General features: G+C 46.3%; 1 protein-coding gene across 1 annotated transcript in view; it reads left to right on the plus strand.

Moving 5' to 3' along the window:
• Positions 1–24,523, plus strand: part of XPR1 (xenotropic and polytropic retrovirus receptor 1) — a 116,580-nt gene extending 92,057 nt beyond the window's left edge. Inside the window, exons 10-15 of the mRNA XM_064454517.1 lie at positions 1,826–1,991; positions 3,762–3,953; positions 15,948–16,114; positions 16,397–16,536; positions 17,325–17,546; positions 18,962–24,523. Of these exons, the coding sequence (XP_064310587.1) occupies positions 1,826–1,991; positions 3,762–3,953; positions 15,948–16,114; positions 16,397–16,536; positions 17,325–17,546; positions 18,962–19,022 (948 nt within the window). The 3' untranslated portion in view covers positions 19,023–24,523. The remainder of the gene's footprint in view (positions 1–1,825; positions 1,992–3,761; positions 3,954–15,947; positions 16,115–16,396; positions 16,537–17,324; positions 17,547–18,961) is intronic.
• Positions 24,524–25,636: the final 1,113 nt, after the last annotated feature.

Consider the following 25,636-nt stretch of genomic DNA (forward strand, 5'->3'; position numbering starts at 1 on the left):
TGTCTCAGCACTATTAAAACTGCAGTGATCAGCACCAGTAAGTCTGTGCTTGGATTGTGGAACTGTTGATATATAATTGAAACCTATTACTTGAAACTGAGATTCAACTCCAGCTTTTGGTATCTTATGACTTTATTCTTGCAGTCCATCTTCACCGGAGGATGTTGCAGACACTTCTCAGCTGGGAAGTGAGGGGTTGCCTGTGGTACCTGCCAGCAGGCAGTGCCCTCCGCTGCCAGCACCCTCTGGAAGCTGGGCTGCAACTCCAGCTGTGCCTGGGCAGCATGCGGCAGCAGTCGGGAACTACAGTGCCTGATGCGCAGGGTTGGGCGGGTTCAAATGGCAGCTCAGGTTCTTGAGGATAGTTGACTGAGATAGCAGTGCCTTAACTAGGTCGTGGGCATATCTGCTAGCTCCTTGTCTGCTGTAACATTTAAGTGGAAAGCTTCTACTCTCTTAAAAGTTTTATGCTGTCATCTGGTGGTGCCTAAGTGTCTCTTCTTTAATAAAATCCATGTTGTTATTTAATTTATTTCTTATTTTTTTCAGGGAGATCTATCAGTAAAGCTGTTTTCATGTTTCTTTTGTTCTAGTTAGTCTTTGTTTCTGGAAAAAAAGGTCTATGATGAAACAAGTAAAGATACTATCAGGGTGTGTTGGTAAAATGGAGGAAGGACCTTTTCAAAAGGAAACTGGTGTGGCTTCTCAGACCTCTGCAGAAGCTGTGCTTTGACTGAGGACAGACGTCCCTAATGGCTGGCCCTGTTCAAGCCTTTGTAATAGGTGCTGTCCTAGTGAGCACAGTGCTTTCTGGGTCAGGATACATATCTGCTGTTTAATGACACTAAGTCTTAATCCCCTATTTAGCTTGAAAATTTAGGACCAGAGCCTTAAATTGGCATTACAAGCTGATGGGAACATGTGAGTCCTTTCCCGAGTTTCTGTAACTGCATATCCTTCAGGTTAATAAGGAGAGCAATATAAAAGATCAGTGTTAGCCTGTGCTTTCATTAATTTAAAGGTTCATAAATCTCTGAACTACGGGATGGTGCTGGTGATGTCTCTTTGAGAAATTGGCTGTTAGTACCTATAACTAACTGGGTAAAGGGAGTTGTAATCAAAGGTAATGGACCATGAAAACTGTCTGGTTTGAAAGTAGCAAAACTGCTGTTAAGGCTTAGAGGGAAAGTGGACTGGGATTGAGAGGGAGTCTAATTGGCAGTCAGTAGGATTTCCTCTGCCCTTTCTTTAACTCTTTGCATGCTAGAAGGCCTGGGAGATCAGCAGCAACAGTCTTCACTCTTAGAACTTCTAACACCAAAGAACAGCTATTGTGTTAAGTAAACCGAGCCAGGATCAGACTAATGGCCATGAGGAGGGTCTGTGATCTTAGTGACATTAAGTGTGAGAGAGAAGGTAAGTGTGGAAGATGTCAGTAGACATAACATAAATGACTGAAAGAAAGCGCTGATCAAAATGAGGAGCAACGGGAGAAATGGAGCTGTGTAGAGCTCTTACTGGAGGCTGGGAGTTTCTGGGAAAGAGCTTGGTTGGAGGAGACTGGGCTCTTCTGCCAGTAAAAAAGCAAAAAGGTGTGGGGGGGACATGAATAGTTGCATACAGGAGGAAGAAAGCAGGAATGTTATTTGTACTAAAAATGAGGAGACAGTTATCTTTCTTTTTTTGTCAGCAGGAGCGAAAGGTCAGCAATAAATCTTCAAGCACTTCTGTTATTTCCATATTTGTTCAATGCTGTAATGTCCTGCCACTGCATTTAGATGTCTTTGACACTATATAATGAATTATTCCTTTTTTTCCCTGACAGTTTCGAGTGTTCACTGCTCCCTTCCACAAAGTAGGCTTCGCAGATTTCTGGCTGGCTGATCAGCTCAACAGCCTGGTCGTGATACTCATGGATCTGGAATACATGATCTGCTTCTACAGCTTTGAGGTTCAGTGGGAGGACAATGATGGACTTCTGGCAAATACAGGTAGAGTAATGCTGATGACCCATGCAAACGTGGTCAAAATGACCTAAAAAACACAGAGCAAGGCAACTTCATAATCATGTACTTGTCTTGAAGAGGGCTACCAATGACATAGGGAACTAAAATAATTGGCATTTCTTGTAAACGCAGCATTAGAGAGATTCTGCCCTTTCGTACTTCCATCCAGAGAAATGGAATTTCACATCAGTGTTCATTTCCTAATCCAGTCATTTGGCCTGACTTGTATATTCATCAAACTATTTAGACACAGCACTTCTTGACTGGAAAGAGAAATCAATTTTCCTGGCATTATTGTTTTATTTCATATTGGTTTAACCATGTTTTTGCTTTTAGCCTGTTCCTGTGGCTCAGCATGAAAATGAGGTGCATGAGCTTGGTAATCAGTTTTCTGTGCCTGCTTCTTACAGGCTCTGTCACAGTACCCTAAAGCAAGAGAGGGTGGAGAAACTTCTACAGAGCTTGTTAGTGCCACCCCTTATTCAATTAGAGTTGATGCTGTGACGCCAGGGTTGTACGTGCTCTGCCTCTTCTCTCCTTTTTAGCCAGAAGGGCTGTAGTTGGCACATGAATTTTGACTTTGGCCTTCCCAGTGGCAAAATAGTACCTGTCTCCTCCTGGGTCAGGCTATTGTCTTTCCATTTTAAGCAGCGACTGCTGGCAAATCATGTGGTCTGATGGTTTTGGCACTTGCTGAAAGAATTTGCAGCATGCATCAATAAGCATCAGTGTTCACTTTGTTCTTCCAATCTGTCTGATCTTGCTCTTCACTTTAAGACAGTGTTGCAAGTAACTATATATTTATTTATTAAAAATAAAACAAAAAATAAATAAACCAACTGAGTGGATAATAGCTTCTCCTTTTCCAATTCAAACAGTGGAATGATAGTGCAGTGCTTTGGGATAAATATCAGCTAATAACTTGTCTCCATTAGTCTGAATAAAAAACAAGTGTGTGTTAGTCATTGGGGTGTTTGGTTTAGATGTGCTGAGTGAGACAGCATAAGAATATGGTGTGCTTGGAGGTTCCAGGCAAAGCTGGGGTTTTCCTGGTCATTTCCTCAATAAAAAGGTGGTTTTCAAACATCAGGGATGTGACACGATGTCATGTTGGTGTAGCTGTGTCTTACCCCAGTTGCTGAAGTCAGGGCTATGCCCTGGCTTTGCGCTTTTTTTTTTTTGCCTTTTTTTTTTTTAAAAAAAAAAAGAACAAAATACCCCCAAACACATACTGAAATATGGGGTTTTTTTCTCTTACAATATACAAGAAAAATGGGTCAATGACATCTTAGGCAAAGTAACCTTTTTGAGCTGTCCTGCAGAGTTTGGAAATGCTCTCCATTTATGCACAAAAATTCAGCATCGAAGACCTTTTGAATGTCCATGCTTAATTTGATTATTCACAATACTGCCAACAGCACAAAATAAATTTTAAAATAGATTATTTCTAATTTTCTTGCATGTTAATTATACTGGCAGCAGTGAAAGAGTTAGATGGTGATCTGTCTGGATCTGTTATTGATGCCATGTCACCTGAATACCTCCGAGGTGGAGTAGGGAAGCGCTGCAGGATACTTTCTGGTGATGAGCTTCTCATTTTTCTGGATACACGCGTGTGCGTACGTGTGTGTGCCCAAGTACGAGACATTGATGGGGAATTGCTTTCATGTGGAGTAATATTACTCTTACAGAAAGGAAGACCATAGGAGTTCTTAAACTTACTGATTCTGTGTCCCTGAAACTTTTTTCTTGCAGATAATCAGATTTGTTACAGCTACTCCTACGGAGTGAGAGCAGTTGTCCAGTGCATCCCTGCTTGGTTGCGATTCATCCAGTGCCTGCGCCGTTACCGTGATAACAAACGGGCCTTTCATCTGGTTAATGCTGGAAAATATTCCACCACCTTCTTTGTGGTGACATTTGCAGCCCTCTACAGCACTCACAAAGGTATTGGTTATTTTGGAAAATCCTTTGCAAGTCATGGGATTTGCTTTTTACAGGGGAGAAGCTCAGAATTTGGCATCCTGTTGAAGTATAAACTTTTGTCTTTTGGCACCTGTGGAACATCTCAGTGGAGATAAAGGCCTGTGTAGCTTGCAGAGTATTTTAAGATCATCTTTTAGGTATTTTTTGCACACATAGTCTGCTTAGAAATGCTTAGAGTGTGAAGAGACAGTTTCCAGGTTTCTCTCTCAAAAGAAGAAAACTGAAATACCTGTCAGTTTTTGCTGTGAAGGGAGGTTGAATGGGAGGTATATAAGGAAAGGGATAACAGAGGAAATGCTTCTCCCTTGGCATTTGTGAATAGCTAACCTGGATCATCTGCATAAGGTCGGTCTATCACTCCTGAACACAGGGAGATGTGCACAGTGCCAGGAAAATGCCCTCTCTGGATTTTCCTGTGTGTTTTTATCCATGTTTTTTTCTGCAGCTGGTAGGGAGTTGTTTCCAATCCATTTAACTGCAGATTGAGCTCTGATCCCTCAAGTTCCCCATCTCCCTGGAAACGACAATTACTCGATTCTGCTCTTGTTCTGAAGGAAAAAGCTTTTAGTTTCTGCACTTCAGGCAGTCCCCCTGTCTTTCATTGTTCTGAAGTCCTGAAAGCTGTATTCTTTTATTTGAAAATATATGCCTTCTGTATCTCCAGGAATTAGCAACCACACATGCTCATGAGCAATTACTTATCCTGAAATATGATTGTGGTGAGGCAGGGAGAAGTGTTCAAGGCATGCTTCTAGTTAATGTGCTGGGGTTTTTTGAGGGGTGGCAGGGTTATTAAAAACCTTCCTGTGGCCAAGAAATGGCTGATTTGACGTAGCTGGGCCTGAAGTCATGCCAATAACGTTCGTCAAGCCTTGCATTTGAATGGCAGAGAAGTGCACTGGTGCAAGCTGGCTGAAGGCTGGAAGTTGGGCGCTCTGCATCTGGAGGTACACGCAAACCTGGGGTGGGAGCATCAGTGGCAGATGCAGCACCTGGCCTCTGTGTGTCTCCTCCCCGCTGCCATGTCCCTGGAGCTTGTTCCCGTTTTAACTTGTTTGCTCAGTGACATTCTGCAACTCTTCAGTTCCAGCCCTGCAGTCCAGTTAGTCACCACTGCCAAGCCCGAGATGAGACACGTACAGATGCCTGGCTTATAGTCACTGCTTGTATGCTTTTATATAGTGTCTGCTCTGGGGAGGCTGACTAATGCTTCCCTTTCCCGGGGGGACACTCTGGCAGAGCCTTCTGCAGGAAGGTTGGGATAGGTTGGGAACCAAGAGGAAAACCAGCGCCTGACAAAATGTCCTGTTGAAGAATTTGACCTCTTTCTGTTCCCCTTGAAGTCTGCATCTGTGCCAGTACCGCTGACCCTTGCTCTCGTTGATGCTATACATAACTGTTGTCTGCTCTTCAAGTCTGGCAGGGAGTGGGTTGTAATGAGGTGTTTATGAGCCGGGGCGGGGGCTTGTTCCAATTCCTGAGTGATGTTCGTGACTCCCAGCTTTTGTCTGTCCGGTTTTGTTAGTGGGAGTCAATAGCATGTAGCTGTTGGTATCATGCAAAATAAATTTGGAAGCTTCATGGCCTTTGGAAATTACACGTTAGCACAGATTTTGTAAATGTCACAGTGCCTGGGTTTGTAGCGATTTTTCAGAGGGCTGCCTAAAGACCTTGCCATGTCTTCTCAGCCTTGTAGGCCTATTCCCATCGTGCCATAAATGCGCTTTCTAATATGCTGTACCTGTTAAGAATCCAATTTTATCTGTGTGCTTTACATAGATTCCCAGTTCTTTTCGAACTTGGAATCAGATGGTATATCATCAAGTTGTTATTATGTTACTGTTGAAAATAGATGCACTGCTCGCCCACACCTTCTCTGTCTCTGCCTAAGGATAGCAGAGGCAAGCACTGATCTCTTACCTACAGAACATCTGCTGGTGGCTAGCTGTTTGCTATTAAGAAAGCAACCGCTGCCAAAAACAAGTGTCAAATTGGAAAGATCCTTGCTCCTCAGACCTGCTGTAAATTGCAGTAAGTAAGTAAGCACCTGTTAATTGCTGTGGTAACAAGAGTTTTATTTAAACAGGCTTTCATGCCTGTGTTTGCAAGCCTATGACTTATACCTCTGGAATGAGAGTTTTTGGCTGCCAGGACAAGAGGGTAGTTGGCCTTTTCATGGGAGGTCAGGTAATATACACCAGCACCTCTTTTCCACTTGGGAGTCCTGGGGAGGTTGCAGCCGTCTGGAAGGGCTTGTCTTCCTCCCTTGTTTTGAACACTGAATAATTTCTAGCTGCTCTGTAGGTTTTTTATCTTGTGCCTGCCAGCTGCTCGGAGATAGACTGTGTAGCTAGGAGGGTTTGCTGGTGTTGAAAGCCAGCTAATTTATACAGAGTCCACTTATGGCATTGTTGTGCTGTGTTTTCATTGTTTTCATATGCTTGTTAGAAAACAACTGGAACTAAAGAAATGTTCAAATGCGACCTTACTATGTTTAAGTGGTGTAAGCTGCTTCCAGTCATATGTGGTACTCCCTTCTCCAAACCTGCTCTAGTGCATGATCCCCCCCAGTAACACTGTGGGCTTATGACTAGTATCTCAGTTTCCCCAAAGTATCACTGTTTAATAATTTGTATTGCTCAGGCAGTGCATACTTCTGATTATTTCTTCCCTCAGAGAATTTCTTTACTTTCTTTTGATTTAAATGCCGAGTGCAATTGTCTTTGCTGACTGCAGTTGGGATGTTAGACTGGCAAGATACTGAAGTAAATCCTGTTAGGTTTCCTCTCCCAAACTAGTCTTTGGACTAGACCAGTTTTACAGAGTTAACACAAGCTATCATCTCCTGAATTAGTGAAGCTGAAGCGAGAGTAGCTACCCCTTAACTTCAGACAGGAGCAAGCAGCGGTTGCGAGGACGAGTGTCGACTGAAGCTGCCCACTTCACCATGGCTCAGAAACACGGCAGCGTCAGGGATGACAGCAGCAACCCAAGGGCAACTGTTGCTGAGCTCCCAAAGGAAGAATTCTCAGTATTTTTATATCACTCAAAGGAATGGGAAGCAAAGGCCGCGTTCTGTAAATATAGTCCTGTGGGGTATGTTTGCACAGGCAAATGAGGCATATCTGTAACTCTAGGCTACCTAGCAACTGGCGTGTGTGCCGCTGGTCCCTGCCCGCTCGCAGAATGGCCGAGCAGAAGCCTCAGCCCTGGCTTTTTCTTACCCTTGCTTCAACTTCCTTGGGAGTGCTGAGCTGCCTTCCCCCAGAGCTAGCCAAGTGAATATTACATTGCCTTATTCAATCCCTGCAGAAACCTAAGTGGTGCTGGGGAAACGAATGATTAAGCCCGAGTCTGCAGCAGAATATTTACCCCAAGTGCAGTGTCATTTTGACACACAACTACTTTTTGCAGTGTTTTTGCTCTGCCAAAAGCAGATGTGCTTTCCTTGACAAACTCACCAGTATGGCTGCTTCCACTTCAGTCCAGCTTATAGTAGCATTCCATAGGGATCCCCTCTCATATAAAGTGTACTTGCATTTAACGGGGTACGCTGACATACCTAGAATAGCCAGCCTTGGTTTCATTCCTCAGTCAGACCTGATTCAGCCTTATAAGATAGGATTGTTGTGTTTAGGTGTTCAGCTCTTATGAGAAGCAGTGCAACTGGAGTTGGGTTGTACTACTCTTAGTGCCGGTTGCTTCTTAAGCTTTATGCATGATTTGAGCTCCATCTTCATTCTTTGTAAAATTAGATGCTCTTGGTTTTGCTACTGTCTGTCAATTTTCTCTTACCTTGACGCCGTTTGCTCCCATGGTGTCATCAAAAATATCTGGCTTCTGTGCTTGAAGAACTGAGCTTTGTACTCTTTGTACTCAAAGATTGAGTGCTTTGTACTCTTCCATCATTTTCTTGTTTTGTTTGGTTTGCTATTTCAGTGTGAGCATTTGCGCGTTTACCTCGGTTTTTTTCAGGAACTTGTTAACTGAGCTTAAGCGCAAGTACTGGGTTAAAAGTGGCTATGTGGGATTTTATCCTTTAAGTAAAAGGAAAGATAGTTTATGCAAGTTTTCATTGTCTGTTTGATTTACACACCTCATTCAATGAAATCACTGTGGTCTGGGTAGTATCTAGCTATTTATTAACCTCTGAATTATTCCAAAGTTAATCCATGTGGCCAGGAAACTTGAGCAAGTGTCTCTTCTTCCATACCACTCCCACATCCTTTCCAGGTTCCTCCAAATAAGACTGCTGAACGCTAGCTGTTACTGGCTTGGAAGTGCCGTGGAGAGCCTTAGGTCAGTCTAAGATATAACTGCCACACACTTTCTCATTAAACAGCCCAGGAAATTGACAGTAATTAAAAATACAGAAGTTAACTAAATAGGGCTGTCTCTAAAGAGTAGTGGTTCTGCCTGTGTTCTCGCTGTCGCTTCACGAACAGGCTTCTCCTGCTGAAGTGATGTGTAATTTGTTGGGGTTTTTGTTTTGGTTTTTTTTTTAAACCTGAGAAAACTGTGAAACTCCTTGCTTTGACAAGGAATAGAGACGTGAACAGTCAAGGCAAGAGTCCTTCAATTCATGGGCTTTTGCAGGAAGGTGTTGGACCATCCCTTACTAATGGAGAGGTTTGACCAGGTCTGACCAGATGAAGATGAATTAGAGAATGTGCCGCTTTTTGAAAATATAGTGGAAGATTCCCAGGTCTCGTAACTGCTGCCCACTCCTCGTTAATCACGATGGCTTCAGCTGTTACCAGTGGTGATACCAGCTGGCGTAGCTGACTTCACGCTGGAACGGATCGCTGGTTCTCCCACGGTCTGTCCCACTGCAGCTCCGCTGGGAAGGTGTATGACTTCCAGGTGGAGGATAATGATGCATGGCAGGAAGGAGGAGAGGTCGGTGGTAACATTAAACTGTTGCACTGGGAGCTGCAGGATACCTGACTGCTCCTTAGCTTTGCTTTTGTCCACTGCCTGAAGTACTGGGTAGTGGGTTGTGTCACTTAGCCCTTGTTGTTACCTTGTTAGACACTGCAGGGTGCAACCCCTGCAGAGTGAATTTGTGGTAGGTGGAAGAAACTGTGATCCCAGATCGTTACAGCAGGAGACAAGAACAAGGTGATGTGAGAACTGGGACTAAAATGACTTTCACAGAAATCAGACATTGGTGCAGCAGTTTATAATACCTCAACTGAGAAATGTCATTTCATTTCTAGGGAGTGGGGCTTGGGGCAAGGCAAAATAAGTGGACGTATAGCATTCAAGTAGAAATCTTTTTTCAAAAAAAAAAAAACCAACACAAAATTTAAAAAAACTTCATGAAAGAATGAAGCAAGTAGCATTTGTGAGATCCTGTTCCCTAGTTTATCCCTTACATGTCAGCACAAGATCTTCCATCTCTCCCTTTCTTTCTCAGCACTGGAAGAGCTGTCAGTGCAGTGGCCTTAGGGAGGGCTTGGAACGGCCTCTTGAACTAAAACAAACTTTGTAATGGGATTAACTGGCTTCTTTCTTAATACTTGCAGTTTTTGCATGGCTTGCCTTAGTACAGCATCCTGGCAACTCCATCAGGATGATTATTTGGAGCTGAAACGTGCCATGTCTGTCACATCGCTGTGAGCTAGGATGAATTTTTGTCTGAAACCCTGTCATCCCATGCCCAGGAGGCCTTCAGTAATGAGTAGTGTTCATTAGCCAGTCTTTCTGATCCTTTCCATCAGAGAAGCAGCAGTGTCGTTAGTGAAGAAATGGAGGCATTGCCAGGGGCAAACATTTCCATCCTGGCCTCTGACCTCCTCCCAGCTTTGACGTGGGTCTCTGCAGCATCTTGAGCAAGCTGGGCTTCTCCACGCCAGCTTGTTAGCTCCCCTAATTGCTTAGACACTCATCCCGGTGATGGTGCTTCGGGGTGGAGCTGGGAAGGGTGAGGAGCAGCCTGGCAGGGCTGTGGCAGGACCACCCTGGACGGGGTGGAGGTGCCGGCAGGAGCTCGCTTGCCAGCAGCCTGCGGTAAGTGAGCGGGGAACGCGAGACGAGAGGGCAGGCTGTGCTTGGCAGGGAGCCTGGGAGGAGGGGGTGTTAGGCAGAGTGATTTCGGGAACTGCCACCGCACCCCGAACGTCAGCACAAATGAGGTATAAAATCCCACAGGGAAATCTTCCTGTGCTTTGTTAGGTCTACAAATGTCAAGCAGGACATTCCCGGAGCTGGCAGCCGCGCTGTGGGGGAGAGGCAACCTCGGCACCCTGCCACTGAGTGATTCATGTGTTCACTTCTCAAGACTGCAGCTAAGAGAGAGATGGATTTTAATAGCTGGGATTTGGAAAGTGGACTTACAGTACTGTTGGTATCACTTAATACACTTTGGTGTTAAAGGTGACTAGAGAAGTGGGAACACTAATGAATAAGGTGTAAGTAAAAACAGTGGCCTACTGATACCTCATTTCATGGGCACTTAAGAGAGGTAAGCCTGACCTTTTTTAATGGAACATTTTAAGAAAAGGAACTGACTACATCACAAGCGATTTTCCTTTCAAATGTATGCAGGTCAGGAGTTCTCTGGTGCTGCAGAAACCTAGGAGATGCAATCATCCAGCAATATTTTTTTTAATTTTGATTTTTTTTGGTTGCTATTATATTTTGTAGAAATCTGCTTTGGGATCTCAAAGCGCTATAGAGATAGCAGGTGACATTGTGTCTCAATCCCTAAATTGTCCAACAAAGGCCCTGATTACCATGTTATTTATTTTTGATTGTGAATCCATATGTTCTTATTAGCGAGACTGCTGGTAAACACTTAAATTGGAAACCCCATCCTTCTCAGGGTAGCAGTTAAACATCCCCCAAGAACACTTCTGAAATGCTAGAAAAGCCACCAGAAGAAGAATCAGATCAAATCTGTTGTCATGACTGATATCCTTTCTCTTGTTTGCAATGAAATCACGTTCTTCTGTTTGCAAGATACAAGCAATGAGATTGCTGTTATGTCTTGAAATTAGACACTGTCGTATCGTCCTACAAACCCAATGCAAACCTGCAGCATATTTTTAGTCAAAATAGGATTTGGGGATTTCCCTGTTCTACAAATGTAGAATCTAACTGAAGAAGAAACAAGATGTTGCCTCCTGACAGTTCTTCACTGCGCTGTATCTTGCTGCTTTGCTTTAAATTGTGCCCAGAGGCTATAGCAGAGGTTTGCAGAATCTAACGGGAAGGTTGTTCACACGAAATGGTTGGTATTTGACAAAGCCCATCAGCGCACCATGGCAAGTCCTCAGTGTGCTCCTCCAGGTTATTTGCCTTTTTACTGCATTAAGTCCACTGTCATGTCATGGCTCTGCCATCGATCAGTGTTAAAGAGTGGTATGTGCTGGCTGGGCAGGAAGGCAATGCTGCTGCTCTTCCCTCATTAAGATGTATAATTATGGAGGGAGCGGTAATACCGCACTTCAAGCAGTAAGGCGTTAGACAAATGCTTTGGAATGTCATTCTGATGGCAGTTCTTAGGCAGATAAGTCACTTCTGGCTGTCACCCCCCTCCCGTTGTGTGCTGGGGTGGAGGTAATGGACACGTGTCATCCCTGGGCTAATGGGGTGGCAGAAAGTATATGCTCTGTTCTCCAGTATCTGTGCTTGGCTAGCACACTGTAAATATATACTTTCTTTGTTTTGGTTCCACTTAAATCTGTGATTGAAAGGCTGGTCATCAAAGGAGACTGAACTTGATTTGCCTTGATCAAGAGGTTTTTAATTAACGTTGGAAGCAGAACTGCTCGGGCTGGGTCAGTTTTGTCTCGTAGCAGGCTTACCTGACTGTGTTTCCTGATAACCTCGTGCTTCTTACAGCTTGTATCAGAGCTTTCAGCAGCAGCAGAAACCACAGCCGGCTGCAGTGGCTGACACAACAGGAGTGCTTATTGAGGGCCATTGTGCTCTTATCCAGATCTTCAATAATACATGGCATTGATTTTCACTGTGTTGAATACTATATAGTGTTTACATTCCCCAGAATAATTCAGCAGGGTAAACAGATAGTATTCTTTGGAAGTAAAGTCAATATTAACAGCGTTCAGGATAGTATTTGCTGACTATATTTGATGGAAAGCAACCTTTCTCTTGCCTATGTTTAGAAAGGGCTATAGTTTCTGCCAGAGTATTATTCTCTCAGAATGTTAGTCAGATATTGTGTCCCCTGGGGCTGGGTTTGGGATCCAAGATATTGTCTATCAGCAATTTTTGCAGGCAGTAAATTCTGCTGTTGCAAGTGCCTTTGGCTGTTTTCTGGGACTGTGGCCATTCACAGCTTCAGTTCAAAGGCGGAAGCCTTCCATTATTTATTTAGTTGACCTTCTGGGGCAATTTGTCTGTGTATTTGTGCAGAGTATCTACTGGAATTGCCTTTTATAGGATAAACTGAGGATGCTAATGGAAATTTTGTGGTGAAAGTTGCAAATGGCCCCTGTGGTACGCTGCTTCCCGTCACCTTTGCAGCAAGTGGAGATAGCAGGGCACTGCAGACTCAAATAGCCTCTGACATAGCTGAACACCTCCATGTTGCAAGCATGCTAATGTGAATGTGTATTGAAACCTGCCCATCAGCTTGGAGGGTAAAGCTGCACCTGCAACTTTACATGTCACATTTTGTGCTGACGGTGTTTTGTCCTGCATGTGCTGGCTTTTTTAGTTGTTTGTTTGTTTGTTTTTGGGGGGTGGGTGGTTGTGGGTGTGTGGGTGTGTGTGGTATGGTTTGGTTTTTTTATAACTGTAGCTGAGGAAGTTGCTACATGGTGATGCCCTTTGGAACATCAAGTAGAAAGGTCCTTCATCCACCTCTTGCTGGGTGGACTGGCAGTTGTGCTGCCAAAGGGTTGCTGCAGTCCATGGGATATTGAAGACTTGGACTTTTTTCCCTCTTGGAAAGGTTGAGGTCTGCCAAGTGTCCAGGGTGCTTCTCTCATCCAGAATATCTCTCTCTCTCAAATGGGTTTTGGTGGCTTCTAGCACATCATTAAACAAAGAAAAACCACTGGACAAAACAGTTCCTGCTTAAATAGACCCTGACATCATCATACATATGCACATCTATGTATTGCTACTGAAAAACTGGCAGGCGGGGAGTAGATGGAGCTTCTGGGCAGAATATGAATGCCTTGATTTTCTAGCCCCCTGAGCAGCAGTGAAGAGGGCCACTAGGACCAGCCAGTGGAGATTGAGATATAATTGCTTGCCTAGAGCAGTAACATATTTCTGTACACCAGCTGAATACCAATGAGGACAGAACGAAGGAGGGTATTGAACAGAATTGCAGGCAGGAGGAAAAGGAGGATAAGTGATTAAAGGAAGGGACTCAAAGGCCAAGGCTGAAGACAACAGGCTAGTTCTGGTTAGAGCATTTTGCCAGGGAGTTATTTGGTCTTTTTAATGACATTTTTCAGGAGCTGAATGCATTACAGAGCTAGTCAGTGAGAAAGCAAGCAGGAGCAAGGGGCAAGCAGCGTTGACCCCAGGTGCCAGTGAAAAGACTGCTGTAAGGCTAGGGAGCTGAGGCCATGGTAACCTAACTAGAAGCAAGCACATCCTTTTGAGGTTGATGAGACTAATGCCACAAGATTTCTTACTTGGGCCATTTCCTTCCCGGTACTCCCCCTTTTCATAATTGTGCACAATAACCTTTAAGGCAATTTAGGTTTTAGGAGCATGAACCTTTGAAATCAGCTTCCTATGTAATTGCCAACTTAGGCTACAGTTTTGTTAGCCCATTACGTAGTTTGAAATGATAGTCTGGGGTGAATCGCTCCTCCGTACTGGAAAACTCTGAAGGAATGCCCAGCAGTGCCGTTTTGCTGCAGGGCATGGCTTGTGCCAGGGATGTGGTCAAAGGCATGGCAATGGATGGTGCTGTCTGTGCTGCCTTCTCCGTGTCTCTTCCATGAAGATTTGGAGTAAGACTCAGTTTATTTGAATTCTGTCCTTAAGGGAAAAAAAAAACAAAGGCAGAATGACCTAGCCTTCAAGCCTAAGCTACAGATAGGAAGCATGAAGCCTCGCAGGGTTATTTGGAGCATTTTAGATGCTTTGAAAGCATTTAACCTATTAACTGCCTCTGAATTACTGTTTAGGATCTGGCAGTGGGAACTAAACAGGGAGATACAATGAGCTAAAAATAATGTTGGAAAGAAGAGGCTTAGTGTCTGTGAGTCACTGAATGTCAGCATCTGCCTTTTCGTCCTGAAATAATGTAGTGGAGGCTTCAGAGGAGCTGGTGGGGGAGAATGAAGTCTTGCAGTACAGCTCTAATTGCGAAGCTCCAAAAACCTCACCTGTGTCCTGTTTTGTGGGCACTACCCTTCAAAAAATGGATAGGAGGGGTGATTTCAAAGCATCAGGATTAATGTACATGGGCATTGGAGCCCATATTCTGCAGGACTTCTGTGCCTGCTCCTGGGTGACGTCATGGCTCTCTGCAGCGGCAGTGGCGGGTGATGTGGTGCTAGACCGGTCCCTGGGTAAAGCCAAGCCTCAGGAGGGTGTGGGTTATTGCTCAAAGGCTTCTAACCCTGCACAAAAGTAGGGAAGCTGGTCAAACCTGAGAGCTACGGCAGATCTCATGTCCTTTTCCTCACTGAATTGAAGCTTCACTGCAGATAGGCTTTGCTGCATAAGTGGCTTTAATAGGTTTGCTTTAGGGGGTGTGTTTTGAAAGGAGAATGAGTGTGTGTATTTGACCTATATCCTGCACATCATGTCTGGGAAGCCTGAAAGACATAATAGGAGGAATGTACTCTTACACGATGCCTCTCATTTTCACCTCCATTAATTTTATTGGATTGCTGCATTACGTTTGTATTGTGAATGATAGAAATAAAAAGGGAAGGAGAGAGCAAATTGCCCTGTTGCCCTCTCTGTGATCAGCTTTGGGGATTCTGTTGTTTCAAAGCCATGTATATGGAAAACAGTGCTGTCACTTAGCATGGCATCAGATTTGGACTGGAAACATGTTTTTTTTTGTACTAGAAGTGTTGTTGGCTTTGTTAGAAAGAATCAGTGAATGAGCAATTGCAGTGGCTGCACAGAAAGGAGGAAAGACCTCCTGACAGCGGGGAGGTGCGAAGTGTCTTAGCCTTGCAAAGCATTGTAATGTGTTTTATTTTTGTGAACCTTATGACCCAGATTTGCTAATTAAAAGCAAACAGAATTATCAGATCTGTTTGTTTTCACCCAGCTGACTGATTTAGGGAAGTCTAGCTGAATTGAGAGAACAGCATAACCTTTTCAGAGGAGAATGGGAAACAACTTAATTACAAAAGCATATTCGCAAGTGAGCAGACTTCGGTACCACAGTCCTGTGTTTCACAGAGGAGCTCCGTATGGGCATTTAAAACTGTACTCAGCCTCCTTCAGGATTTTTATATACATGTTAAATGTATTGCCCTCTTCTTGCTTATTTTTCCCTGCCACCGCAACCTCTGAAACGGCTAGTGGAAAGTCCTGTACTGCCCGTCTTCTTTCAGGCTTTTAGTGCACTAGCTCACAGTTGTTTATATTTAGACAAACTAAAATATTCTCTTAAAAACCCCTCCTAACTGAACACTGCCTCTTTGCTTTTTCCTTTGTACAAGCCTGTGTCTTTTGTGAAATATGGCCCTCAGCTTCCACCTGCTGTTCAGAGTTAGAATGGCAGGTCTACTGCAAGTTTCAAGAAAACAAAAACATTAGTGCAAATTTCAATCCCAAGTACAAAATGTTGAACGAGATGAAAGTGGAATTTAAATGACAATATAAAACTGCTCCTGGTAAGTCTTTCGGTTTGGTTCAGATTAGCTAGCCTGATTTTCCCAGAAGTTGGAATAAAAAGGGTGTTATTTCCACTGATAAAATCAGACAATTTGTAGCTGTTTTAAGAAGCAATGGACTTTAAGTTGTACAGAAGCATGCTGTTCTTCTCTTTTCCAGCTAAAAACCACAGTGACACCCAAGTGTTCTTCTACCTGTGGATTATCTTCTATTTCATCAGCTCTTGCTATACCCTCATTTGGGACCTGAAGATGGACTGGGGTCTCTTTGACAAAAATGCTGGTGAAAATACCTTTCTTCGAGAAGGAATTGTCTACCCACAGAAAGTGCGTATACAGCCTGCCTTTACATTAGGAAAGGCTTTTAATATTTTAACAAAACTTGCTGAGTTTAGAGCATGTAACAGTTGCCCACTGGTGCTTCCTGAATGCTATATGCTGGAATTTTCTAGCAGTAGAGTTCATTTGCTTCCAAGAGATCATTTTGTACTGTTCACTTTTCTAGAGGTTGAGCCGCAAATTCTGTATCTTCCTGAAGGCCTGAAGAGTTCTGTCTTCTGTGCAGAACATATACAATGAGCTGTCTGGTTTGTCTGTCTTGTTCTTCAGGCATACTACTACTGTGCCATTGTAGAAGACGTGATCCTGCGTTTTGCGTGGACCATCCAGATCTCCCTCACTTCCATGCAAATCTTCCCGTATGCTGGGGACATCATTTCTACTGTATTTGCCCCACTTGAGGTATTCCGGTAAGGCCGCTTGACTGAAGAGTTCACTTCTCTCTTACATTTTTATTACTTGTATAACGTCAGTGTGGTGGGAAGTGCCTTGCTCCTTGGACATGGAAGGTACCTGTCCTTGAAATGGAAGACTAGGTCTAACAGGAACATCTGATCTGAACAGGGTGCTAAGTAAAGCAAGCTGTAGAGGGTTCTGCAGCAATGAGGGGCTGGGTCCATCATGCTGCATTTGCAGTTTCTTCTGAACCTAGACCTAATCTTGAGGGTTTTGTTATTACTAAATTTCTCCTTAAAATTACCATGTTGGAATTTCCAGAATAAATTTCACTCAATTCTCAGGTTTGCAATTATTCTTAAACCTCTGCTGCTTTTCCAAACACTAATTTGGATCCTGTAAGATCTCAGGGTGATCTCACTTGTGCTCTAGCTGGAGACCTACCCCGACAAATTCTCAAGATGAGTAAAAGCCCATGAAGCTGAACCTCACTCATGTAGATGGCAGAGGTTGCGTTTTGCTTGTAATGCCTGGTGCCTCCATGCTGTCCAGACTAGGGCTGTCATCATTAGGACAATGAATAAGCCTGACAGATCTGTTCTTTTCCAGAGAGCTGGGAAGATGTAGCAGGTGCTGCTGTTAGTCATTTGCTGTTTCTCCGTACTCCCAGCATGCTCCCAGAGGCACTTTGACCAGTGAGAACAGTCAGTGGTATCTAGGTGCATGTACCAGTGCTTTGCCAAACACGGGCAATGCCTGTAAAAGTAGAACCAAATTGGTAACTCCCATTTTCTCCACCCAGGCGGTTTGTGTGGAACTTTTTCCGTCTGGAGAACGAGCACCTGAACAACTGTGGTGAGTTCCGTGCTGTGAGGGACATCTCTGTGGCACCACTCAACGCTGATGACCTGACGCTCTTGGATCAGATGATGGACCAGGAAGATGGTGTACGAAACCGCCGCAAGAACAAACAGTGGAAGCGCAGCCAGAGTGTGTCCTTGCGCAGACCTCGTCTTGCTTCACAGTATGTTTTGTCTCTCCTCTAGCGCAATAAACCTAATCATGTGTTAGAGCTGTTGTTGATGCTTGGTGGCCATTTATGGACTGGGTAATCATGTGAAGATCTCAGCCACAATAGTCATTCAAAGGGAGGGCACGTCCAATTAGTAAATTAATATTTCTTTGCTGGTGGGTTGATCTACCCATTACATCATCTTGGGGTTCTGGTAAACCACTGGAGAAGGGAGTTCCCGTTACAAAACTCCCCTTCTGCAAAAAGCAGGCTGTAGCAGTTGTCAGACGTTGTAAATCCAAACCTGGAGGAAGGGTTCCCATCAGCTGGCCGTTTCCAGGCTTCAGACTACTCCAAGATTTCAGTTATCATTTCTTCAAGATTTTCTACATGAGATCTCAGACCCTTTCCCAAATCTAAACCCATGCACTTTTTCTTTCTTTCTACCCCTCCTCCTTACAGCCTCGATGTTTCCCCACCTTGCACCCAGTCCTGAACCTGTTGACTGCTTATCTTCACTGCAGTGCCTGTGCTCCAAGCGTCACAGGGTGCTCTAGTCTCCAGGCATCATTTCTGCCCCAGCAGCACAGCTGCGGAGCCCTGCCCTTTGGCCAGGAGGCAAGCTTGGGCTCCCTGGGGACGCTGAACCACAGCATGTCAGGAGTGTTGTGCAATCCCTGCAGCACATCCCCCTGTTGCATCATGGCATGGGAAGGGTGGATGGGAGGAAAAAGGAGGCCATGGCTGTCACGCAAAGGGTGTGCTCTGGCCTGAGCTGCAGCCCTTGGGCCACGCTTGTCTCTTATCCATGTTGGCTCAGAGTACACGGATGTGACCAGTAACAACAGTCTGCATGTGGCTGCTAGAGACTGAAAAACTTTATGCAGAGGAAATGTGGGCCAAAGCCTGGTCGAATTCCCTACGACCATGTCCGTTTACACCTCAGACATGCAGTGGGCTGAGACTTGTCAAGCATATTCCAAAAAAAGCTGCTGTACCTTTGTGCAGCCCAGTGACAGATTAAACAGGAACACTCCTTTGGATTTGCAGCTCCTGCTGCAATGGTTTGATGGAGTTTTGTGTGGAGGGTTGGATGGATGCAGCACACACAGCAGTCCCTGGCCGTTTGTTGGCGCAGCCTGGCAGAGGGCATTGTCCGTGTGTGCAAGGTGGCCGGCGTGGCGTGGGCAGAGCCATGGGAGGAGGATGCAGAGGGACAGTCTGGGGATGTTTGTAAGGCTCTGCTATTCCCAGTGAGAGTGTGAAACAGTTCCAGTACCCTTCTAAATTCCCCCTCTGTGTAAGAATTATTTCTTTTTTCCTTTTTTCCCCCCACAAGTGCACTTGTGGTTTTACTGCCTCCATGTAGTAATGGGAATTTCTTCTCCCCAGTGAGTATTTTCTGTTTGTTTGTTTTTTTTTTCCAGGTCCAAGGCTTGTGACACTAAGGTATTGATAGAGGACCTAGCGAATGAAGTGAACACATGAGATGGCCACGTTCTCTTATTCCGCATCCTTTGTTTTCTCATTCTGTTCCCCTCTTCCCCAAGTAACCCGATCTCTGGTACAGTTCCAGCTGAAAACAGGAGAAAACACTGAACACGTTTTCTGAGCTCTTCCAGACCAGATCCTATGGACTCCAACAAGCTCACTGTGTTTCGTTTCTTTTTCTTCTGGGTTAATTTTAATGTTCTATTTTAAAAAAAAATAAAATATTTTACTTTGTTTTGCCAATAAAGAGGACAGTTCAGGAAAGAAGGATTGTTTACAGTCTCAACAAGGACATAACAAACCTATCCGGATAACGAAGCATCATAGGGACTCCCTCATGGGACAGTGCCAAGAGCACACTCAGTTTCTGCTTGGCCCGGTTTTGACTGGTTGAAACCGGACTTAAGTTTTTAAATCTGATTTTTTTGGTTTTTTTTTTTTTTTTTCTTCATATCCAGCGCTGAGGCACTGGCTGCACTTGCAGGGAAAGTGCACTTAGAGCAGTATCTTCATTCATGAAGCTACTTTTTAATTTGATGTAACTTTTCTTATAGTTTTTTGGAAATATGATGTATCTGTTGCATATAGTTTTCACATTATTTATGAAACTTAACAACCATATGAGAGTGATTTTGAGTCCTGTGCAATGAAGGTTGTAACGGTAAAACAAAGCCAGGTATGTAGATCTAGAACTCCAGGGTCGTGGGGTTATGCCCTGCAAATACCCCTCTCGTGAGACAACTTGCACCTGTGTTTACCTCCTCTCTCTCTCTTTCTTTCTTCTCAATTTTATTTTAAACCAAAGTTTCTCTTTCTGATTTTTTTTTTTAGTTGCTGCTATTGCTTCTGGGCATGTCTCTTGTGCCGGTTCAACGCCAGCTTTCCATGCAGCTGCCTGAAAGTAGTGCAGATGATCCTAAGGCCCTTTTCAAAGGAGAGTTGGGTCCCACCAACAGTGCAAAAAGCTAGGCAAACAAAAGCTTCAGAACTTCATTCTCCAGATCGAAAAGTATTTTTCAAAGCCTTAATAATCCTTAGGTGGCGTGAGGGCATCCCATACCGACCAGGGAGCTTTCCCGGTGTTCTCCTGCAGCCCAGTGCAACAAAAGTGGGACAAGGCAAGGAGGTGACGGTTCCTGTGGGCAGGGCGGGTTTAGCAGGCTGGGGTTCAGGAGTGGTGTTGTGTTGGGGAGCGTGGAAAGGACTGTGTTGTGCCTACCTGATGGGGAAGGTGAATTTGAAAACAGGTGGTCTTGTGGCTTCTGGTTTGGCAAAAAGCCTCTGTCCGGTGCTCTCACGGTATGCTGCCCTGTGGCTTGGCTGTTACTTGTGCCCCTTGCCTTGTCTCGCTAACCCAGTTTGGGAAGTGCGATACTATTAAGCAGACTGGGTAGAGGGCAGCTGTATTGCTGGGGAAATTATGTCGGAAGGCTGAGGGCCCTGGGACTGCCGCCTTCCCCTCCGCCCGGCTCACAGGCAGCCGTGGTGCAGAGCTAGGACTGCAAGGGAAGGGTGAAACTCCTGAAGTAGGATCCTCACACTGATGCTGTCCAGTGACTTGCCTCTAGTTTGGGCGATGGAATTGCAGGAATCCCTGCTCAGCTGCTGTTTGGTGGTTATTGGTTTTTAATTAGCTAATAGCATGGTTTCTCACATGACCAGTATGTTGCGTTTTCTCAGTTTGCCTGCTGTGCCTCTTGCCCAGAGGAAATGAAGAAGGAAACTTTCTTCATTTAATTAGAAATAGATTAAAATTCATTGGTGGTGAACCCGTGCCAGGCCAAGGGCAACACTGCAAACCTGTAACTACTTACACTTCTGTGATGTGCTCTCACCTTATAAAGAAACTGGGACGGACCTGCCAGGAGATGCCTCCGCTGTGGCGGCGGTGTGCATGGTGGAGTGGCTGGTGTGGTGCTCCTTCTCGCAGCTCCTGCAGTGTCGGTCTCCTCCGGCAGGAGGGCAGCTGGGCTAGCAGGGGTTGTGCCATTCCTCCTGTCGGTGCCCAGGAGCCTGTTTTCCCACATTTAACTCCCTTAGGTCTGTTGTTCTTTCTTAAACAGAGGGTTCCTGTTCGTATGGAAGTGGAGTCTGAGATACAAAGCCCTTAAAATATTTCTGTTTCCTAATTTGCATTGCAGCAGTTGTTGCCATGTCCAAACCTTGCGTAGGTGTTTCCAGCGAGAGCAGTGGGAGACGAGTGAAGCCATACCTACCTAGGAGAGTTTAGAGGAGGGCGGCCCCACCAGGAGGGGCAATCCAAAATAAACCAGTGCTGTTACTTAAGCAAGTGCTTCTTTACAAAAAGAAACAGAGCTGACTGGCAGCTCATCCTTTCAGAGGGAAGGAAAAACAGAGAGATGTTCTGAAGTGACGCCGGTCCCCTGAGAGCACTCTGCCTTCCTCAGCTGGGCTGGGGAGAGCCAGGCATGGGCTGGGTGGGTGGCCTGTGCCCTGCCTGCTGCTGCACCCTCCAGCCAGCCGCATCCCGACCTGGTGGGGAGGGTCAAGTAACTAAATTCTTATCCTGTAGTTTACCCAGATCCTTAGGGGAAGCAAGAATTCAGTCTGTTCATCTGCTCTGCTCCCTGCTCTGCTCTTTCCCTTCCCTCTGTCTTTGCTGTCAGGAGAAATAATAAAAAGGGGAGGTGGCGTGCTACAGCTAGCAAATGTTACCTCCTGAAATAAATCATCATCCCTTTTGGTAGTGAAGATGCTGTCTTGGGGGGAAAGGAGCCTGAATTCCTGGAGGCATGGCCTTTGAAGGCTCCCAGCTCCCTAGCACTGCCTCTGCCTGTTTCTTCCCTCCCAGAGATTTCTGAGAAATCAGGCAAGCAGCTTCCTCCTGAGAGCAAGCGCTAAAGCCGGGATGACTCTGTGTCTGCAAGAACATCTGGCCAATAAAGGAAGTCCTAACAAAGCAGAGCAGATGGTGAGAGAAAATAGCCCCGTTGCTGCTTGTGAGCAGCCTGCGCAACAGGAGCGAGAGGAGTGGGTGCAGTCCCGGGGCGGCTTCGTTTCACGAGTGGGCTTTGCTAATGGGTGCTTGGAAACACTCCTGGAGGGAGGACAGCAGGGTGACAATCCAGAAGTGTGGAGGGCAGAGTTAAAGAGCTGGGGTTCTTGTTATCCCGTGTTCTAGTTGTTGGGATGTAGCTGGATGGAAGGTGGAAGCACAGGTCTGTGCTCTGGCCGCCGTGAAGCTGTGCTGCCTTCCAGGTGTTGAGCTCTACTTCTCCTTGTGATTTGGTGCACCACAGGCTTGTCAGAGGTTCTGGCTGTGTGCGGCTCTTGAGGAGGGTGCGGGAGCTGCTGTTGTCTGGCTGAAACCCTTGGTCGTGTCTAAGGGGAGGAGATGCCACAGTGTAGCCGATGAATTTTAGAAATTCTCTTTGGACTAGCTTCTCCATGCTGATTGTTGCTGCTCTCCATCCTTCCTGCACTTCCAGGGGTTTTCAGGTTACAGGGGACGGGGGTAGGATTTGCAGCATCCAGAGTTTATTTGCTAGCTGGAGTTCCCTGTGTGGCTTTGGGACCGTGTCACCAGAAACACCCCCTGCCTGGGGAAGGCAATGCCGTGTGCTGTGGGTGGGCGCTCCTGACAGGGCAGCAGGGCAGGTTTGGGCTTTATGGGCTTGGCACGCAGGAGTAGGAGCTGCTCCATCAATGGGAGCAAATGCTGTGCCACCACGTTTTAAAAGAAATACATTTGCAGCGCTCATGTCTGTGGCCCGTATGTATCAAACAAGCTCCTACCTCTCAAATCCAGGCGTGTTCCCAAAGTCAGCTGTTGCTCATCCTACGTCTTTCCCTGCCCCACTCCCGCCCTCCTTGTTCTGTTGGTGTCATTGCTGTTTGTCTGAAGCCAATGGCACACAGGGTGCACGGGGATGACCGGCAGCAGCATTCAGTGTGAAAATCTTGGGGGGAAAGTCTCTTGTGGAGCAGAGTTGGATCCTGCTGCTTTTACTTCCCAAAGGCCTTCTTGTGCTCCTTGTTCTGCTTCCTCTCCAGTGCTCGGCCACTGCAGCCATGTGGGAGGCAGGGAGAGAAAGCACAGTCCAGGTTCAGGAGATAACAATTCCTGGGGGATTTTACTACTGATCTTCCAAGGAACAAGGGAGATGGCACAAAGCCTTTGAGCTTTGCCTGTATTTTGAAGAGCCAAATTAATTCGGCCTTACGCCACAAGCGTGCTGCTGCACACCGCTTGCTGTGACTCCACCATGCGCGCCAGGCTTTGGGGGCGTTTGTGGCCCCGATGTCGGGCCGTCGTGCCCTGTGGGGCACGGCTTGGCTCCCATTGGGAACACAAAAGCCACTTTGCTCACGTGCTTTGTCCCAGCCCCACGTCCTCCCTCCTCTCCTCCACTGTTCTGCCTCGCACTCGCAGGGGGAAGATGATCTTCTGCCTTAAGCATAGGGTTTTTTAATTTTAATTTTTGTTCTAGAAGTGATTGGATTGTTTTGTTTCCTTGGAAAAGGGGGGCTGAGGCTTCTGAGAGTGGAAAATCCCTACGGTAACTCTGCAGCAGTCATGGCTGTGCTCGGTGGCTGTCACCTCATCAGACCTTGCCTCCCTTACATGATACCATCCCAAATACTGCACCGTGGGGTTAAACTGGTGTGTCAGCATCCCTCGGGAGCTTCAGCCCCTGCTGGGGCACCCTGCTGCAGCAAGGCAAAAGCAGGTTTTGTAGGGAGAGGTGAGGAAAGAGGTGGTAATACTGGAAGTATGCGGATGCTGATGCCCCAGCCCTGTTCCCGGTGGGAGTCGGAGGCTGCTCTGGCCGCAGCACAGCTGTGTGACGGTGGGCGAGAGGCGCCGACCCTGCCTGGGACGATGCCCCGTGGCGTGACAGTCCCTCAAGCTCTAGAAACCAAATTGCAAACTCTTGCTCCAGAGGAGAAATTGGGCAGCCTGGTGGAACTCGTGACACCCTCCCCGTCCCGTAGGTCCTCCTGGGAAAGGATCGGTGTTTGGAGGGGGCTCGGGGTGGAAATGCCAAAGTTCCCCCCCGGGTCCTGCTGCGGCCTTCCTCTCCCCTCCCCACTGTGTTGGTCTAAATGAACTTTCTATGAAGCCCTGTAGATGTCAAAAGTAATTATGGAGTGTGATTAGTCCTCTGTGGGTGCTTTCTTTCTTTCCTCCTCCTTTCTCTTTTGCTATCCCCTTCTCCACTCTTCTTTTTTGGCTAAGTGGAAAAGGTGAGGACAAAGAATTGCCGCTTGCTTGGACTCATGATGTATCTGTGACTGCGCTATTAGCTGTCTCCTCTTTCCTCCCCAAATGGATATAATTTTTGAAGTGTGGAATACCCTTCTTGATAAGTAGGTTTAAAAAAAAAAAAAATGCACAATGTGATACTGTTTCATAGTTTCTAGGTGGTTGTATAAAGCAAAGTTACTGTGATTGTGTTTTTCAAAGGAAAAAGTGATTGGTTACGAAATCTGTCCTTTTTTCATTATTACAAGCTCTTTGTTTTCCAATGATCTGATGGCTCTTTTGTCCCCGGTCTGTGTGTCTTTCTTCCCACGTCCCACCCCTGGTGCTGCATCTACCCACGAAACATTTGCTTCAACCGCTCTGTAGAAAGACGCTGCTCTTGTACCCTTGGGAGCTGTGGGCTGTCGCTGGTGGCTGGAGGTGGGGGACGTCTGCGTCCCGGGAGGAGGTGGAGGTGCTTGGAGGGAGGGAGATGTTTGAGGAGGGGTTGGAGGTGGTGGACAGGTGGGCTTCAAGGGAAGGGCTTAAACTCAACACTCAGGGGATGGTGCTGGAGGAAACCTTCTGCATAGACTGTGCCGTATCAGCTAAAGGCTCTGGGAGCCTTTGGTTGCCTCTCTCCAGCTTGCCTCTGGTCCAAGGTGTCGTCTTGCCTGCACAGTGGGTGACCGGAGGCTGAGCAGCCCAACCCTGGGTTGTCTGGGGTCTGTGCTTTCATTTTGCTCTCTTAAATCCCTTCATCGTCTTTTGCAATCAATCTTCCTCCAGAAGAGAGCCCAGCGCCTTGAAATCACTCTAAGCCTGTTGCGGCTCATGCCAGCTGCTTCCCAAAGGTTTAATCCCCGCACCCTGGGTGCTGCAGGCTGCGGCTCCCTGCCTGCCTGGTGGCAGGAGCCTGGCCGCCCTTGCTTTGGCACCTCACCGGGCGGTTTGTCCCCAGCTTGATGGGGTTGACATCTCCCAGGCACGTTTTCCCAGGCAGAGGAGCCAGGACCCCTCTCCGGGATGGCGTTGGAGGTAAGGATGGGTCCCGGCACCACAGGGGAGGTCGGACCCCAGGGCTGGGGTGTGGGGCGAGGAGGCTCTCTCTGCCCCAGGTTCTTCCACCCAAACCTGCCAGCGGTCCCCTGCTGCCTGGGAGCAGCTGGGGAAAGATGCTCCATCTGTCCCCCACGGAGACATCTGTGCTGCCCGTCGTCCCGGATGCCTACAAGGGCCAGCCCCTGTGGGGAAGGAAGCCCTTGGGCTCAGTTTTGGCTGTCATGGAGGCCCTGGGACCACTGGGGTGGTGTGGGATGTTTTAAGAAGATAAAAGTGATTTCTTGCTGCTCATGCTGGCAGGGGCCAGTGTGGCAGGAGCCGTGAGGATTAAAACAATTTCATA

The sequence above is a fragment of the Phalacrocorax carbo genome, chromosome 6 (genome assembly GCF_963921805.1).
Source record: "Phalacrocorax carbo chromosome 6, bPhaCar2.1, whole genome shotgun sequence".
In the NCBI taxonomy this organism is placed as follows: Eukaryota; Metazoa; Chordata; class Aves; order Suliformes; family Phalacrocoracidae; genus Phalacrocorax; species Phalacrocorax carbo.